This window comes from Amyelois transitella, chromosome 25, assembly GCF_032362555.1.
Source record: "Amyelois transitella isolate CPQ chromosome 25, ilAmyTran1.1, whole genome shotgun sequence".
Taxonomy (NCBI): Eukaryota; Metazoa; Arthropoda; class Insecta; order Lepidoptera; family Pyralidae; genus Amyelois; species Amyelois transitella.
The window spans coordinates 1,620,556-1,639,029 of record NC_083528.1 but is presented as its reverse complement, the minus strand read 5'-3'; the positions used below and the strand labels follow the sequence as shown (position 1 = coordinate 1,639,029).

The 18,474-nt window shown below is 37.0% G+C and overlaps 2 protein-coding genes across 2 annotated transcripts; both read right to left on the bottom strand.

Moving 5' to 3' along the window:
* Window positions 1-56: 56 nt before the first annotated feature.
* LOC106142753 (vitellogenin) lies at window positions 57-7,527 on the bottom strand. The gene is made up of 7 exons (XM_060951446.1): window positions 7,515-7,527; window positions 4,818-7,017; window positions 4,170-4,377; window positions 2,972-3,959; window positions 1,775-2,668; window positions 1,322-1,499; window positions 57-1,035 (listed from the first exon to the last, which is right to left on the bottom strand). Exons 1-7 carry the CDS (start codon window positions 7,525-7,527, stop codon window positions 198-200), a joined length of 5,319 nt encoding a protein of 1,772 aa, XP_060807429.1. The 3' UTR covers window positions 57-197.
* A 7,162-nt stretch (window positions 7,528-14,689) lies between these two features.
* Window positions 14,690-17,792, bottom strand: LOC106142767 (zinc finger protein 569-like). The gene is made up of 5 exons (XM_013344646.2): window positions 16,850-17,792; window positions 16,667-16,765; window positions 16,122-16,240; window positions 15,576-15,737; window positions 14,690-14,923 (listed from the first exon to the last, which is right to left on the bottom strand). Exons 1-5 carry the CDS (start codon window positions 17,790-17,792, stop codon window positions 14,690-14,692), a joined length of 1,557 nt encoding a protein of 518 aa, XP_013200100.2.
* Window positions 17,793-18,474: the final 682 nt, after the last annotated feature.

The window sequence follows — 18,474 nt, the reverse complement described above, 5'->3', positions numbered from 1 at the left end:
TACACATTATTTACATACAAATAAATTTTTGATAAATACAAGGATATAATATACTGCCGAAAGTTTATAAATACATATAATATTATAATGTAAATACATATAATATATATTTCATATAAATCGCTATCAAACCATTAATCAAGCCATTGTCTATTAAAAATTAATCGATAGTTACGTATAGTTAAAGTTAATAGAATTTATGCAACGCACGAGATTGGTACTTTGTATTGCTTAATCTTTATCTGAGAACCTTCAACATTCGGGTTTTTACCTTGACGTATCATTTCTCTATAGGAAATATACTGCTGGTCGATTTTGGGGCGGCAGACAACGTGCACTTGCTGTTCTTGATAGTTGGCATGACAGTGAGACTGGCAAACAGGTACTGGGGCAGTACTAATGCAGATTTCGCCGTGGTTCTCGTAATACTGCACTTGTTGTTGCACTTCGCATTCCTTACGCTCCTTGAGATAACTCCTTGATTTGTACACATTCTTTGAATGAGAGTCTTCTTCAGATGAAGAAGATGACGAGTGACTATGCATGATCTTGCTCCATTCACTGTCTGTTTGAAGGATGGTTGTGTACTCATTTTTGGGCTGGTAAGCTATTTTATGGGCCTCTTCACGAAGTTGTTCAGTCTTAGGATCACTTTCTTCTTTGAGAGTATATGAAGCGGCGTAATGTTTGGCTTCATCAACCAATCCATAAGGAGTTAAATAATCGTATCTTGGAGAACCAGACATGTATCCACAAATACCTCTATTGTTGTTACGCTCTTCGCTGGAGAGGAGCACGAGGCGCTGGCCGTCAAACATAGCGCGAAGACGATCTTCCTTGATGTAGACCAGGAGTACACCATCAGGGGCAGTGTAATATTGAATCAAAGGTTTTTCCTCCACCTCATCGTAGTAGATGGCAAGGTCACCTTCGGAGATTTTCTTTGCATTGGTGTTAACATTCACTTTGTATTTCTGGTTGTTGCCCTCCGGAACTGATTGCACTTCCATTTCGAAATGTTTGCCGTTGCTGGACCTGCAATGAAAGAGATTTATTTATAAAATTACCCCAGTCACTTTTTGACGAATGTTAGTAATTTAGTTAGTAATACACAGAAACTTTAGTTTTCTCTCATTTTTAGCCTCCGATAAAAAGGGATAAGAACTACGTAAGAGCGAAATGATTCGCGGAATATAATTTCTAATTGACGTCCTGTGGATTAATGTTGTCTTTTTTGTTATTCATGAATTCAGGTGACCCAAACACATTTGTTTCGGGATTTTCTATGAACTTGTACTTTAAAATAAAAATATTTACTTACTTGTAAGCAATGTAAAGCTCTTCCTGTTTCTCAGTGGGTCTTCGGGCGAGGACCACCAATTTATCGTTGACTCTGTTGCCGTCGTGCTGCATCAAAACGTGCCATGAAGGGCTCAATGTGTATTCATAGGTGCGGTTGCTGAAGGTCTTCACAGCGTTGGAGTCAATAGTACAGAATGCTGTAAAAAAAAGATAAAAAACATGGACTACGTTTAAAGCAATTTTTATTTCTATACTAATATATATTATAAATTTAAAAATATGTATGCGTGTTTGTTCGTCTGTCTCTCCTGTAAAAACCACTGAAACGATCTTCAAATTTTTGTATTAAGTCTGGAATATAGACAACAATTTTCATGAAGGTGGAGAAACGATTAAAAGTTAGCATTTCATACTTGTAATATCAGATAATGTTAACAAAACGAACACAATATTATAACATTTTTAAACTTACGTTGATACTGCTGCCTGGTGAAATAATTGTACACATGTTCGTATGCTCGGAATGGATTGTAAATGGCCAAAGCTCCAGAAGACATTCTGGGGATAGGCACATTTTTGGCACGAACTTCACCCAATCTGGTATTTAAAACTAAGTTCATTTTTTTCTCAAAATACGAAATCTTAGCCTCCATGTCAAGCTTTCCATCAGCTGTAACCTTCATTGGGTTGACTTGCGTATACCAGAAGCCATAATGTTCAAACATTTTGTACGCTTGGTAGAACATATTTCTGACAACCGGGCTTACATCTTTGTAGACAACTGATGTCTTCATGTAGTTGGGCGCATGAGCTAATACAATGGCCTTCATACAAGCGTCCTGGTATAAGTTGTTATGAGTCATTTCCTTCTGGCACATATCGGCCAGAGGGTGTTTCTTTAGTTCTTCAACGTACTCCTTTGTGCGCTCAGTGTAACCATGTACGTTAATATTTCCTTTACCGTTTTGACCATATTTAATATTAGCCTCAAACACAGTCTTCATTTCCTTGTTAAGAGCCTCCAAGAAGTTCATTTTCCAAATTTCAGGTTTGACAACTTTTCCAAAACCATTGATCTGGCTGTTGGCTTCTGGTTGCTGTGATGAACTCCTGGCAGCATAGAATGCATAATGTATTTTACGGTCAACCAAACTGTTAGCCATGGCGTAAGTGAACACATAAGATGATTTTTGTGGACCTTCGAAAGAAGCGCTGACGTCTAGAACTTGAGCTTTAGCAGTGTTAATGCCAGAAGACACTCTCTTCACAAGTTGTTGATGACGAGTATAGCTGTTTGGAGTGTCGTCATCAATCTTAGCAGGTTCGGAATTATCTTGTGCTTTTTCTTTCAAGTTGTAATAGGTATCTGAAAGTAAAATGACATGAAAGTAAAACGTTGAAAGAATTTTGGATATTTGTGAAGTTGATGTTGTTGAAGAAAATGCTGCAGTGCAGCTAGTTATCGCTTCTTCTGCACTGACGCCTTGGAAGCGGCAGTAATCATAGTTTTAAGTAATTTATTTGACGTCAACCAATATTGTGAAACCAAAAGATTTGACAATTATAAAGCGATAATGATAGTATTCTATAATAATGAATAAAAATTTTGAACTTGAACTTGAATTTGAATTTGAAAAATTTGATTAAATACAACTATATATGTACTCACCAAAAGCAGCAGTCAGAGAGACACGTTTATTTTGGCTCTGTTTAGCCAAATATTTAAGGTTGTAATGAGTGAGAGCAATATCTTTCTGTGTAGATGCAAAGGCAATATTTGAAAGCTGTTTGTCAGAGCTCCACAAGTTCTTTACGTTCTTGTAGTCTGAAGAATAAGAATAGCCTTGAAATTGGAATACAGTGCCCACAGTTTGACCAAACTTGGTGTCGATAATAGATTCTTTGTAGGGACGAGTAACTAGTTTAGTATTGGGATCTAGTGAAATGGTGACCAGAGAGTCTTTTTTCTGGCTAGCAGTGTAAGGCCATACGCTGTAATGTAAAATGGTTTGGTCTTGTTCTGGACGCAGAGGTTCCAAGTCGATCTTGAATTGACCAGACTTCATTTGCAATTCCAACTTGACGGGGATATTCACTTGAAGTTTGTTGACAACCCCAGCGCTGACATATTGGTTCACAAGAGTATCCAGGTATCCAAGACTTCCATCAAGATTTCTGGCATAAGTGAAGAAGATGTCTTTTGTAAATGTGGCTGAGTGTTCGGCGTTTTTCTCCTTCGGAACTTGTGTTTTTAGTTTGCCTTCGATATGAACCACTGTAGGCTCCTTGTACTTGTAGATGAATGGCATACCCGTGGCAACAGGGAACATAATAGAAACTTGAGCTTGGTTAAGGACCTTTGTGTAGTGTTTGTTCATACCAGCTCCAAGGTTGGCAAAATACTGGGAGATAGTTCTAGGAAGCTGTTGCAGGTCATATTCATTGAACGCAAAATATCTCTGCTGGTTCAAGATATCTACATAGAAAGATGCCTCGAAGGGCTTGTCATCCTTGCGTTTAATGTTTAGTTCATCAGATATTTTCTCCGGTGAGTATCTCTGGTTGGGTTGAGATTGCTCACTTTGCTGGTTCATCTTTCTTATTTGCTCTTGAATGTAATTGCTTAATTGGCGCACACTTGAGAATGAAGCTGAAATCTGAAATAAATATATTATTATAATACTCAGAAGTATATATACTATACAACTTTAACGAATTAATATTTACAGTTCTCAGAATAAAGGCAGACATGATTTATTATTATTTAGAATTAAGATAACAGTATGTCCCTTATCTATTTTTTTTATTTGTTTATCTACGCTTCTACTGAATTCTAAACAATTGAGTCATTGTGTTCTATCACTTACCGAATTGGCATTATTCCAGGCTTTGCTCCTTATAGAATACTTGAAGAAGTTAGGGAATAAGCTGTCCCGGCTTCCAGTGTAAGATAAAGCGCTCAAGATGCCCTGTTCGTACTCATCGCTGTAAGAGTCCTGAAGTATCTTTCCCGAGTATTGCACACCCAAGTCTTCCTTTGATAACATCCATTTAGCAGCATTTGCGGTTCTTGCCCTTGAAAACAAAAATTAATAAGGATAATCGCAAAATCTTTCAAATAAGTGTGTCGCTATAATAGCAGTATTTTGTGACAAATATTTATTCACTTTATAAATTTACCACAATTTACAGTGACAATTGTAACTTATGTAATATTTACTTGGCAACACCCCAACAAATGACGTGATATTTGGCATGACATAGACGTATTACTTACTGCGTTTAGTTTAAGCCTAGTTAAACCTTGGTCTATTTTATTTATGTTTATGATATACATTATAGACTTTAATTTTGTGTTAATTCCAAAGGCAACACAATTCAGACAACAATCAAGTTTATATAAAATTCTAATAACTACCAACATAATTGATAGAAATTAGTGAGTTCCTACATTATTTATTTTTATGTTTCCTGACGTTGGGGTGGACGGTTATCATCATCAAATTGATACTTACAAGTCCATGTAGCGTGGGGTCTGCAGTTCAGCCGCAGATTCGATGCTGGACCTTAGAGCAGCTCTCACGTGGATGGCAGGATCGGTGTGAGTCATCTGAGCCATGGTCATCATCATAGCGGGAGATGGTCGCGCCATTAACAGGTTGTGAATAGCAGCAACCCTCACTTCGTAAGGCTCGGCGGTATTCTTCAAGATTTTGTACAGCGCGGAGCGCACCAACTTGTCCTGTTGGTGAGCAAGGACGTCCAGACTGTTGATCATTTCTCGGCGGAGGTAAGTCGTTGTTGGTACATGGCCTTCCAGGTAGGGAGTGAACACTTCCAGGATTTGACGGTGTCCCAAGTTACCAATGGCCCTGATGTACACTTGAGCCTTTGTGGTATCGCTTTGCTCAACAGCTCGCTTCAACTCTTGAGATAGACGTGGCAAGATCTGCTGGTAAACAAACGGATCATGTTTGTTTGCGAGGCGGCCGTACATGTGGGTGGGGTAGAAATGGTGAGCCGTTTCGTTGTTGACTTGACCCTGGTTGATGAACCTGGTGGCAGTTAATAGAGCAGTGCTGTTCAGGTACTTCTGTTGCTTCACATCGTCGTGCATTGCCAAGTTGAAGAATTGAACCATAATTTCCTTAGTGGGGTACCGTTGTGAAGCAGCGAGACTTGCAATGACCTGGGCAGCTTCCTCTTCTTGTAACTTCTTGGTTAAGACCCAGTTCCTGATGATTTGGAATGCGGGAATTGTGCCTGTCTGCGCAACAGCGTCGCGGTATATCATCCACATGTCTGCCTTGACATTGTTGTTTGAGGACTTGGCAATCTCGAGGCTGCGGCTAATTTGGTTCAGTTGATCGTAACTCATAGATGCAAGGATGCGGACCACGATGTTGAACTTTGACAAGAAATCGTTCTTTGGCATATTGCTGGGGTTCTGCAGCTGTTGAGAGATATCTTGGACGAGCTTTTGCACGTTCATAGGGTTCTGTTTGTTATCAGCACGCGGCTGAGGGCTCATGTAAAGTGCAGCATAAGCAGGTTCGTTATGAGTGGGCAGGTCATCGTTAACGAACTGGCCAGAAGACCGGCTGGAGCTTGAAGAACTTGAATCCTCATCGCTTCGCTTTACAATAACTTTGTTGATGGTCACGATTTTCTTTACGGAACGACGGGATCTGGAGTTGACGGAACCCTCATTGCTCTGATGTTCTTCAGACTCTGACGATGAAGACGAAGAAGAGCTGTCTTGGATAGTAACGGGATTTTTGTTCATGGAGTACAAAAGGTTTTCTACAGCGCGACCTTGTTCAACATTTGGCCAAGCAGGTTCATTGTCCCCTTCCAGCGTTACTAGATTCATCTGGATGTAACTGAGTACCTCTCCTTTTTGTTTTCCGAACAAAAGTGGGTTGACTTGAACAGTGCTGGTGGTTTCAGTTTTGTAAATGGGGCCTTGTTTGCCTGCCAGGATCCTTGAGACAGTGGATCGTCTGACCAGCTGTTCCTCGTGCGTTTTGTGTGCTGCGCCGGTCCATTCGGACCCTTTGGGCACTCCGAAGTGATACGCGACTCTGTGGTGGCAGTGGCCGTAGTTCTTGCTCTTTGTGATCTCGATGGGTTCTTCAGTGAGCTTCAAATGGGCCAGTTCACGGTGCCACTCGGACGCGACGGGTGTAACGGTGTAAAGGGTCTTGCAGTCACCAGTGACGTCAGTTTCCATTTTGCTGAACTGGCCTTGCTGTGTTTCCTTGTCATATTGGTCATGGGTATTGTGCATGACTCGGTGAGTGGATAAGTCTACTTGCAGAGCTCCAATGAGACCTTTGAGCAAGTTTTCTTGAGGCAAGGCGAAGGTTGTAGGTAAATTGAGTGAAAGGACGCGTCCGCCTTCTACTTTGATCTCGAAAGGCTGGTCCAGTTTGGGGACTGGCTCGTATTTGAGGTCTTTTGGCAGGTGACGGATGTCGGGGATGTCCTGATGGAGCAGGGCATGCTGAGCGTCCTCGAGTTTGGCCTGTAGCTTGTCAGGGGTGAGTGCGCGGATGAGGAAGCGTGCTCGGAAGACGCTGCCAGAGCTCTGGCCTTCCTCAAGCCTGGCCAGGTTGTGGGACACCACGTCGTAGTGGTACCGCTTGCCTCCCTGCCATGGCGAATAGGTCTGGGTGCTGACGTCTGCCTGGCGGTCGCCTAGTGCGATGGCGGCTGCAAAGTTATTACAATGGAAATAAGCCTTGACATTGACAATGTAGACATATTCAATTTTAAACTCGTTAAAAAATAGATTTGTGATGACGATGAGACAGTTTTAAGATGTTAGTTTGTTTTTTTTTGTTTGTAAACTTTATTGCATATAAAAAGAAATGTAACAAGAAATAGATAACGGTCATTGGATTTAGAAGAATATTTACAATGGCCGACTTATCCCAATCGGGATTTCTTTCAGTCAACTAAAATATAAAGGTAAATTAGTTTTTTCGTAATAGTTTAATATTTAAATAACACCACTTCATTTCGTTTTGTGATATCAAAATTATGGCAAAAGCGTAAACCTATCTGCAAAATGGTTTATGCGGTTTTGACGTAAGAACCTACCACAAATATCGTAATATTAATTATGTACAAATTAAAGTTTTTTTTTAGTCTTGATTCCCCAAGGAACACGTCAATTTTTATATGAAATTCAGTAACCTGCCACTCACTCGAATCACACATCTAATAGAAGATTAATATGGTGCTTGCAAAATTAAAAAAATGCTTTGAATGAAAGCGGTAATTCAATAAGTACAATGTCTGAATAGGTACAAATAAATAGGGATATAAAAAAAAGAGACTATTGCATTTTTTTTTGGGATTACAATCGTATCTATCATCATAAAGCGAAACAGCTGAACGTAGCTCATCTGCCATTTAAAGACGGTTGGCTCTGTTTACCCCGTAAGGTATATAGACGTGATGATGTATGTACAATAGAGCCAACATAAATGCCAAGTTTGTATCTACTTAGTTAAAGGCGATAAAACGCGAAAGACAGGACAATCAAACACACATTTTCGTGTATAAAATTATTAGTTGCATCGTGATTGAAATCAGTTCATCACAGTTAATACAAAGTTATCACACATTTAACCTTATTTAACTGAATAGGTATAAATGGTATAAATGTTGTTATCTATACTAATATTATAAAGCTGAAGATTTTGTTTGTTTGAACGCGCTAATTTCAGGAATTACTGGTTCGAATTGAAAATTATTTTTGTATTGAATAGACCATTTATCGAGGAAGGCTTTAGGCTATATAAAATCACGCTGCAACTATAAGGAGCGAAGAAATAATGGAGAATGTGAAAAAAAATCGGGGAAAATTACTCATCCTTGAGGGCTTCAATGATGTCCTAATGGATGAACTATTCCACGCGGACAAAGTCGTGGGAACCGCTTAAAGGGTAATGTTTCTGTTCTTGTTACTCGTATATTCTAATGCATCACATCAACATATTTTCTTTCTTCCTTTCTATATGATTGGAGTTTGTTTGTAGATAGATATTTAGGTTGAAATTCGGGTCTTTTCTAGGCAAGTTGAAGTCAATAAATTCAATTTTTTTATTCATTATTATAGGATACTTCATATCGCTTAATAATTGTCAAAACGTTTGGTTTCACAACATTGGTCATAATGTCTATATAAAAAAAATATTTAACACAAAAATTTCACATTAAAATTTAGTGTGACATTTTCAGTGTTTCATAGTTTCATAACCTTACTCTGAATATTAACAAAAGCATGAAATGATCGTTGCAAGTGGATGCAGATGTAGATAGTCTCTACCTATCCCTCCGGGAAAGAGATGTGATTATTATCTTTCTTTCTTCCCCACGACCGCTGCATACTTCTTTCGCTTTATCCGCAATTAATATTCATACATACATGCACATAATCAGTTTTATATCCCTTGCGAAGTTGATAGAGCCAGCAGTCTTTCAAGACTGATAGGCCACGTTCAGCTGTTAGGCTTTATGATAAAATTGATATTCAAATAGTGACAGGTTGCTAGCCCATCGCCTAAATGTAGAATTCCAAGTTTATGAGCCTAACTCTTAATTACTCTCTGATGGAGTGGTCCTTTTCTTTTTTATATTGGTGCCGGGATGATTGGCTAAGAGTACGAGCTGACTTTTCCCGATTTAATAAATAAAGGTTATTGGAAGGAGTCCTTTATATACTTGGAAAAAAAAATATAAAGATATAAGTTGTCGTTATTAAAGAAAAAGCTGCGGTGCACTTTGTTACCTCTTCTTCTGCACCGTCGCTAATTTATTTGTCGTCAATCAATGTTGTGAAACCATAAGATATGACAATTTATAAGTTGATTTTCGATATGTCCAATAATAAAGAAAACAAAAATTTTGACTTTGTATTTGAGATGGATAGATAGATAAACTTTTTATTGCACCAAGAAAATGAAAAGCAGAACATTTAAAAAAATAACAGGCTATTAGTTACAAGGGCGAACTTATAGCTTAAGCAATCTCTTCTAGTCAACCTTGGAGTGCCGTGTGGTTTAAGGCACTTTAAAAGAGGACCACTCCATCTCTTTCGCTTTTTATGAATTTCGTAAAAAGCGATGAGCTATCAACCTGCCACTATTTGAATCTCAATTCTATCATTAAGCCACACGGTTGAACGTGGTCTTTCGGTCTTTGCGAGACTGTTGGCTCTGCCTACCCCGCAAGGGATATAGACGTGATTATATGTATGTATGCATGTAATACTAGGCTAGTGGTACTCACCGATAAACGCCGTTAAAACAAAAATCTTCATTATCACCTCCAGGAACCTTAGGTATTGGTGGTTCTACGAGAAGATCACTTCTGACGGGATACCACCAAATCCCTGCTTATATCTTGAGGCCACACGTGCTGTATTAGAACCCCTGACCCCTCAATAGCGTAGGATTGATAGTTACAATGTATTTTGTCAAGGCATTAGTTTTATTGATGATATAGTAGTAAGATTTTAGTATTGAGACACGTTTAAGATTGAACTTCTAAACTCCTCTTGATCAGTTTTTATAAGGTTAAATGGAGGATATTGTATAGGGTTATCTTCTATTTGTCTTATGAATTTACTGTAGATTCAATTTGCATGCCTTTATGAGCAGTCAGACACTATCCAAAAAGGCTCGACTGGCTGTGCATAAGGGCGTGTTGGTCCCGACATTAATGTATGAGAGTGAAAGTTGCGTATGGCAAAAGAAGCACGAAAGCAGAATTAAATTCAGTGGAAATGAGAGCGTTAAGGAGTATTATGGGTGTGAAATTGAGTGACCGGATAAGGAACAGCGTGATAAGGGAATGTTGTGATGTGAAAAAAGATGTAGTTACAGGAATAGAAAAGGGTATGTTATGATGGTTTGGTCATGTGGAGAGGATGAGTGAAAGCAGGTTGACTGAGCAGATATACAAGGAGAGTATGGAGGGAAAGGTCGGAGTGGGAAGACCTAGACGAACGTATCTTGATCAAATTAAGGACGTCCTGGTCAATAAAGGGTCAGGTCAAGAGTACCGAAACCGCCGAGCTTGCATGAGTAGTTTGTACCGCTGCTTCTTCTACACATTCGCTTTGGAAGCGGTAGTAGTTATAATTAGATTTAAGTGATGTGACGTCAATAAGTCACACCTTGTATGCAATTTTGAAAATAAATCTATTCTATTCTATTCTAGTGGTGAAGTTGCAACCGGGACTAGATCCAGGTGGAAGAATTTATCTAAGCCAAAGGGCTTCTACCTATAATGATCATGATTATTATTATACAAGGCGGCCTCTGTGGCGCAGCGGTAGTGCGCTTGTCTGTGACACCGGGGGTCCCGGGTTCGAATCCCGGCCAGGGCATGATGAGAAACGAACTTTCTCTGATTGGCCTGGGTCTTGGATGTTTATCTATATTTAAGTATTTATTATGAAATATAGTATCGTTGGGTTAGTATCTCGTAACACAAGTTTCAAACTTACTTCGAGGCTAACTCAATCTGTGTAATTTGTCAAAAAAAAAAAAATATTGTTGGTTGAATCCGAAGCTGAATGAAGCTTTAGATCCCGGGGGGAGATTTCCTTGTCCTTTACTTTCTCTATGCCCAAAGCTTTTTCGCGTTTAGATTCAAATGATACAATAATTGGATTTCAAAGATATTTTGCCAAACCAGAGAAATCGTATAGAAATGTGAATAAAAAATGTTTTTCTACGAATCAATTTTACTTTTTTTTTTACATCAATTTCTTATTATTTTTTAAGTCATATAATAAAATTCGTAATTTTTGTCTAAAATAAACACCCTTATTAAGTATTACTACAACAAAATTTTTCTCGTAATGAGCAATTTTGAGTGAGCATGATCAGTTTTTACGACATTCCTGTGTCGCTCGATATCTTGAATTACTGCTAAGTTATTCAATACTAAAATATTAATATAAAGTATGTAATAAGAGAATCGTTGTAAGAATTCGTTTAATTTTTTTACTACAAATTTTTAATAGAACCCAAGCTGTTTGTGAACAGACACAATTTTGTGTTTCTCAAAAACATTTAAGTGATTGTCCGCTATGATACTATTTTCTTATTATTTTACAAATTGCATCTTTATTCCATTAAATACTTAATTCCATTGGATATGAGAATGAAAAAACTGGCATTAAAATAAAGAAATTAAACTTATTTGAATAAAAAATTAAGTAATAACACTTTTTTAATATAATCTTTGCCTTGATAAATTTTTGCCTTAAAATATAATTTTAATAAAATTATTACGAATAAGGAGATCTTAATACGGAAGACATCTTAAAAAAAAAACAACCTACCTATATAATTATAGGAGATTCTTTGGAAAGCATGAATTTTGTACATTTTATAATAAGTAACAACCCATACTTAATGTGTAATAATATGCTAATAAAATTATTATATTCTAATATAATTAATTTAGGACCTTTATCATTTACAAGATATTTAAAGATATTCATAAATTTTATTTACGAAAAATAGATTTTAATTGAAAAAGATGGATGTTTAAAAATCTTTTAAATTTAAAAATTTATTGTTTAAAAATGTAATATTTTACATAATAAAATTTTTCAATTTAATTATATATAATTTAATTTTGTGTTGCAAATAAAGTACTATATTTCATTTGTAAGCGATAAATTATTTGATTTTTTATTGATTAAAAACCTAAAAAAAAAACAAAAATTCTTATCAAATAGACGTAAAACTACTTATTTCACTTATACAAAGTGAAAATATCATGAATAATTTTTCCATAAATTGAGCAAGTACTAGGTGTCTTTTTGCTTAAAAACTAATATTAAAATTTTGTGTTACTTACTATGCATGGCAATTTCCAATTAACAATGTGTTTGACACAAAATTTGTACTCGACCTCATATAGGTATTTGTAACTAAACATACTTAATATTTGCGAATGTCTAAATTATCTTAATTTCTTTAAAATATAAATAATTTCTTATATTATCTTATATAATAATTTTTTTCTATAGCAAGACTAGGATAATCTCGCCCGAGTACCTAACTAATGGAAGACAAAATGTTGTCAATGTCCTTATAAATATTTAACTATAAAATGCAAAATAAGTGTTTATTAATAAATTGTGTTTTAAACACATTGTCTTAAGAACTAAAATATAATGATTGAGCCAATTTCTTTCAGTCTTTCATTGAGCATCAATTTTCTTAAATTAACTTTGTATTTGGAAGACATTTGGTCCCGTTTAGAATGATATTAAAAATTTTCGTACACATATTGTCTGAGGTGTTTGACATTTCTATATGCATGCAACAAAACATACATAACACTCTCCTAATTATGAATATTTCATTCTTAAGTCGGTTAACTACCAAATTATATAGTAACCACCCTTATTCAAAGCCAGCCCACTGACCATTAAAACATTGCTTATTATTCTTCTGTCAATAATTCTTTACCAAAAGTTTTACTTAAAAATTTTTTTTTTACTAAATATTTCAAATGTAACATTACATTAAGCCACAAGCTAAAGGTGCCTTTCAGTCTTCTCGAGACTGTTATCTTTTTCTAACCCACAAAGGAAAAAGACGAGATTACGACGAAACGACGAGATATACATATATATATATATATATATATACATACATACATAAACTCACGCCTCTTTCCCGGAGGGGTAGGCAGAGACTACCTCTTTCCACTTGCCACGATCCCTGCATACTTCCTTTGCTTCATCCACATTCATAACTCTCCTCATGCAAGCTCGGCGGTTTCGGGCACTTTTGACCTGACCCTTCACCAGGACATCCTTAATTTGATCAAGATATGTTCGTCTAGGTCTTCCCACCCCGACCTTTCCCTCCACACTCTCCTTGTATATCTGCTTAGTCAACCTGTTTTCATTCATCCTCTCCACATGACCGAACCATCTCAACATACCCTTTTCTATTCCTGTAACTACATCTTCTTTCACATCACAACACTCCCTTATCACGCTGTTCCTTATCCGGTCACTCAATTTCACACCCAACATACTCCTTAACGCTCTCATTTCCACTGCATTTATTCTGCTTTCGTGCTTCTTTTGCCATACCCAACTTTCACTCCCATACATTAATGTCGGGACCAACACGCCCCTGTGCACAGCCAGTCGAGCCTTTTTGGATAGTTTCTGACTGCTCATAAAGGCATGCAAAGCTCCATTCACCATGTTCCCCGCGTTCACTCTCCTTTCAATATCACTATCACACTTGCCATCTGATGTAAACTTTGATCCTAGATATACAAACTCTTTCACTTGCTCAACTTTTTCTCCTCCAATCAAAATATTACATGCTGTCATTTCTTTCTCCATTTCAAAAACCAGTGTTTTAGTTTTACTTACGTTCACTTTCATTCCTTTCTCTTTTAAAGCTTCATGCATACAGTTTACCATCTCCTGTAACTCCTCCGCTGATGACGCCAGTATAACCTGATCGTCGGCATAGAGCAGACATTTGACGAGTAATTCATTCATCCTTAATCCACTTTCAGACTCTTTCAAATCTGTCAAACAACTATCCATAAATAGGTTGAACAGCCACGGTGACGCAACACATCCCTGCCTAACACCTTTCTCAATCTTAAACCACTCAGTGTGCGCTCCGTTTATCCTGACACAAGCACTCGAATCCTCATATAAGGATTTCAGTGCTCGTATCAAGAGACTGCTCACCCCATGCATAGAAAGTGCTGACCACAATTCATCCACGAAAGTGCAATAGACTTTTTGACTCTTGGCCAAAAACTTTTCGGCTATGCACCGCAAAGAAAAGACCTGATCAGTACATCCCATTCCCTTTCGAAATCCCGCTTGAGCATCCCATATTTTGTCATCAGTTTCATTCCTGACTCTATTAATCAATACCTTAGCATACAATTTGCCGACGACGCTAAGCAGGCTTATACCACGATAATTTTTGCAGTCCAGTTGTGACCCTTTTCCTTTGTAAAGTGGCACAATAACAGCCTTACACCAATCTTTTGGTACTCGGCCGCTTCTCCAACACAAATTGAAAAGGCAGTACAACTGTCTAGCTACGACGCCTTTTCCTGCTTTAAGCATCTCGACCGACACTCTATCATACCCGGCAGCCTTACCCGCTTTCATACTCTTAAGTGCTTCCACAATTTCAAACATTTCAATTTCGCCTTCCACCTCATTCTCTTTTTCTTCGCTATAGCAGAACTCTTTCTTATTTTCTTCCTTTTTTTCAAATAAACTCTCAAAATAGTCCTTCCATATCTTTAGCACACATTCTTTTCTTTCATATATATATATATAAGTGTATATACACTTTTACAACCTCTGCAGTCTCGGCACTGTCAGTTTATCCCTGATGCATCGCAGCGTGGCCAATTTCGCTGGTGAACTTGGGACCAGTTGCTTCTGTTCTGGTCTTCTGGCGGGACGGGATGGCGGGACGCAGGTCCTGGGCACGTTGACGTGGGGGTGGGACTTGGCGTGTTTCCTGAGCGATGACGGGTCGGTGTAGCGTTTACCGCAGCCGATGGCGCCGCAGGCGTAGGGTCTCTGGGAAATAGATGAATGGATGTACAATTGTGCCGTGTGGTTCCCGGCGCCATTAGAGAAAATACTCCGTCTTTTTCCCATGGATATCCTAAAAGACGACTAATGGATATGCTTATAAACTTGGGATTCTTCTCTTACAGGCTAGCAACCTGTCACTATTTGAATCTCAATTCTTTCATTAAGCAAAAGAGCTGGACGTGGCCTATCAGTGTTATTAAGACTATTGGCTCTGTCTGATACAGACGTCATTATATGTATGTATGATGTACAATTGTACATTCATAACCTGAACTAAACCAGGGGCTCTTAGATCGTTTAGATTAAAATAATGAGGTACTTATGGTTTATCATTGAGTGCCCTAGCTCTGGTATCTACTCAGCCAATTACTTCATCATTATCATCAGGACTTCTGGAAGGAGCTTCTTTACTAATCTGATAGTGAAGAAAAAGCCAATTCAAGCAATCGTTTCTACCATTCAGCTTCACATGGTCTTTGTTTTTGGGACTATTAGTTCTGTATCAAGTAATATATCAAGAGATAAAGATGTTGTAGCGGGAGCGATGACGGAAGATCTTCCCTTTGGTGGCGGTCGAGCCGAATCATCGCTCCCGCTATAAATATCAAAAATTTGAATGAAATGAACAACTTACAGCATTAAAATGAGTCCTTTGATGTTTCGCCCGATCCGAAGAGTTAGAGAATGCCTTCCTACAATGAGGCGCTGGGCAGGCATACGGCCTCTCCCCTGTGTGAGACCTCATGTGGATCTTCAGGTTCTCCAGCCGGGAAAATGCTTTGCCACATCCCGGGTGCTGTGATAAATTTGGTATGTTTGAGTTTAATAACTAGAGAAGCTGGCAAGAAAATGCTTTAAGAAAGACGTATCATGAATGTTTTAACAACGACTGATATTTTCAACATCAGTTCATTATGCTGGTCAAGTAATTTGCTCATTTGATTTTTTCAATATTTTCTATAAGATATACATAATATGGTAAAGGGTCAGGTCAAAAGTACCCGAAACCGTCGAGCTTGCATGAAGAGAGTTATGAATGTGGATGAAGCGAAGGAAGTATGCAGAGATCGTGGCAAGTAGAAAGAGGTAGTTTCTGCCTACGTGTATGTAATATGGTAATTTCTTCTCATAATGCTTTTCAAATGAAACATTTAATTATATAAAAAATTTAAATGCTTACATGGCATCTATTCGGTTTGTGTCCCGAATGAACTCGCATGTGAATGAGAAGCTTATATCGAGCGTTGAAAGGCCGTCGTGCGCGGGCGCAGTCCCTCCAAAGACAGCTGAATTCATCACCTAAATGTAGAAAAACAAATTAAAGGCCTATTTTTAATTGATTTTCGTGTAGATTGAGTGCCGTGTGGTTCCCGGCACCAATAGAAAAAAGAATCGGACAAGTATATATACTTACTTGTCCGATTCTTTTTAAAGTTTTGTAAAGTTATAACTTTCTCTCGGATGTCATAAAAGGATACTAAGGGATATGCTTATAAACTTTGGATTATTCTTTTAGGCGTTGGGCTAGGAATCTGTCACTATTTGAATCTCAATTCTATCTTAAATCCAAAAAGCTGAACGTAGCCTATCAGTATTTTCAAGACCGATAGGCAACAACGCATTATATAAAGACACGATTATATGTATGTATATAAATGAAGAGAGACGATGATATTTATGAAAATATTTAGATAAGGAAAATGGAAAAAGTAACATGTTGTTTACCTTTATATGTATTTACATGAGCTCTTTCAATGTGTTCTACAAGAGTGTTCTGATTCGGATACTTCTCGTAACAATGTTCCCATAAGCAAATCCTTTCACCTGTAAATTTAAGACAAAAGTTTATTATATTCTACCATTTATATGGATGTCCCATTATATTCGTCCAAAATTTTCTTATCTTACCAGGTTTATCTTTTTCAGCTCTTTTTTCATTTTGATAAGTACTTTTATTTTCAGCAACTGCGTTCATATCAGTTTCAGTTTCCAGTGTCAACCCGAAGTCATCCAAATTAATAAACAAGTCATCTTCATCAAAGGTTTCCGAGTTACCATCATAGTAACTTGAGCTTTGAACATCACTCTCGATTGATTCAGAAACTGATACTTTTCTTTCGTTTTTTCCAAAATTAAATTCTGTGCAACTTGTTGGTGTATCAGGTAATATGTAGTTTTTATCCGACTCAAGGTTATAAAGTACATTGTTAGGATAGCTATAATATTCTACACTATTTATTATAGGTACAGCCGCTTCATTGATTTGACTTTCAAAATTTTGCTGACCACCGTTTTGTGTATTTGTTTTATTGTACGTCGTATATCTCTTAGAAAATGCAGCTTCCATAGATGGCAAAAGATTTTTATCGTTACCCATTTTCGTGTTGAATTCCTCTTCGAAATTTGGACTTAACCTGCAGTTTTCACTCTCTTCTCTACATAATTCGTCTATCAATGACTCATCATCTATGTACTCATTATTGTTTTCGTAGCTCTTTTGTTCATGCGTTTTATTATGATTTATCTCCGTATTGAAACCGCTATCGAAATCGATACTATCTAAATCTAATAATACTTCCTTCATATTTTGTTCACTAATATTGGTATCAATAACTTGATCAATTATTTCAAAATCAGTGGTATTACTCTGATGGTGGTTCCAATTGTCTAAAACTTCAAAATCGAAACTTTCTTCTACGCCAAATTTGAAATTGTCTTTCTTCTTATTACCATTTTCGAGTTCTAAATTGAATTGCGTCATATAGTACGCGTGTAGATCTGTTACATTGTTATCTTTCTCTTGAAATAGTTCGTCTTCATCGTAGCTAGGTATTAATTCGTAGTCGGCCATATTGGCAAGTTCATTTACCTACAAAAGTTCAGTAGTCTTAGGTGCTTATTGACATGTGGTGTTTGCTGATGTTGCCCATGTGGTTTTGCTATTATTATAAAAATAAACTTTCTCTGCGTCTCATCACGCGTGGCTTCAGCATCTGCGAATTATAAATTTAATCGTTTTTTAGTCTTATTATTAAGAGGACACGTGTTACTGTTGTTGCTATCTTACGGACGAGAAGGAAGTTTTTTTTTAATAATCATTTTGCGGATGTAAGCAATGTTATGCGAAAATGTTTTATTTTTATCACGAAGATTTTTATCAAGAATTAAATTTTATTTTTAGACGACATTTTATTTAGGTAACGTTGATTTATTGTTGTTTTGCGTTTTGATAAAATATGTTATTTAAGCTTTTGTGTCGTAATAAAAAATAATTAAGCTGTAAAATAAGTAGGTGGAAATATAGGTTTTGTTTGAATTCTTAGGGAATACAAAAAATAGTTTTATTTGACAAAAAATCTACGGCAAGTTAAAAAAAAAACCAATATATTTATGATTCTCTATGATAAGAGGTACTTTGTGGTCCCTATAGTCAAGAAAGCAGCACATACTCTTCATTTTCTGAAATTAAAAATACCTACGGTTAACAAACCTAAAATATATTACAAACTTTCATCGTCAAATTTAAGAAATAG

Excerpts from the sequence above, each read along its gene's own strand:
- LOC106142753 (XM_060951446.1), bottom strand. Across the intron at positions 4,378-4,817 it reads ACCCCACGCTACATGGACTT|GGCAAGAACCGCAAATGCTG; the intron begins GTAAGTATCAAT and ends TTTGTTTTCAAG. Across the intron at positions 2,669-2,971 it reads CTCTCTGACTGCTGCTTTTG|ATACCTATTACAACTTGAAA; the intron begins GTGAGTACATAT and ends TTTTACTTTCAG.
- LOC106142767 (XM_013344646.2), bottom strand. The coding sequence starts at position 17,792 with ATGGCCGACTACGAATTAATACCTAGCTACGATGAAGACGAACTATTT. Across the intron at positions 16,766-16,849 it reads AGCTGAAAAAGATAAACCTG|GTGAAAGGATTTGCTTATGG; the intron begins GTAAGATAAGAA and ends TTAAATTTACAG. Across the intron at positions 14,924-15,575 it reads AAAGGACTCATTTTAATGCT|AGACCCTACGCCTGCGGCGC; the intron begins GTAAGTTGTTCA and ends TCTATTTCCCAG.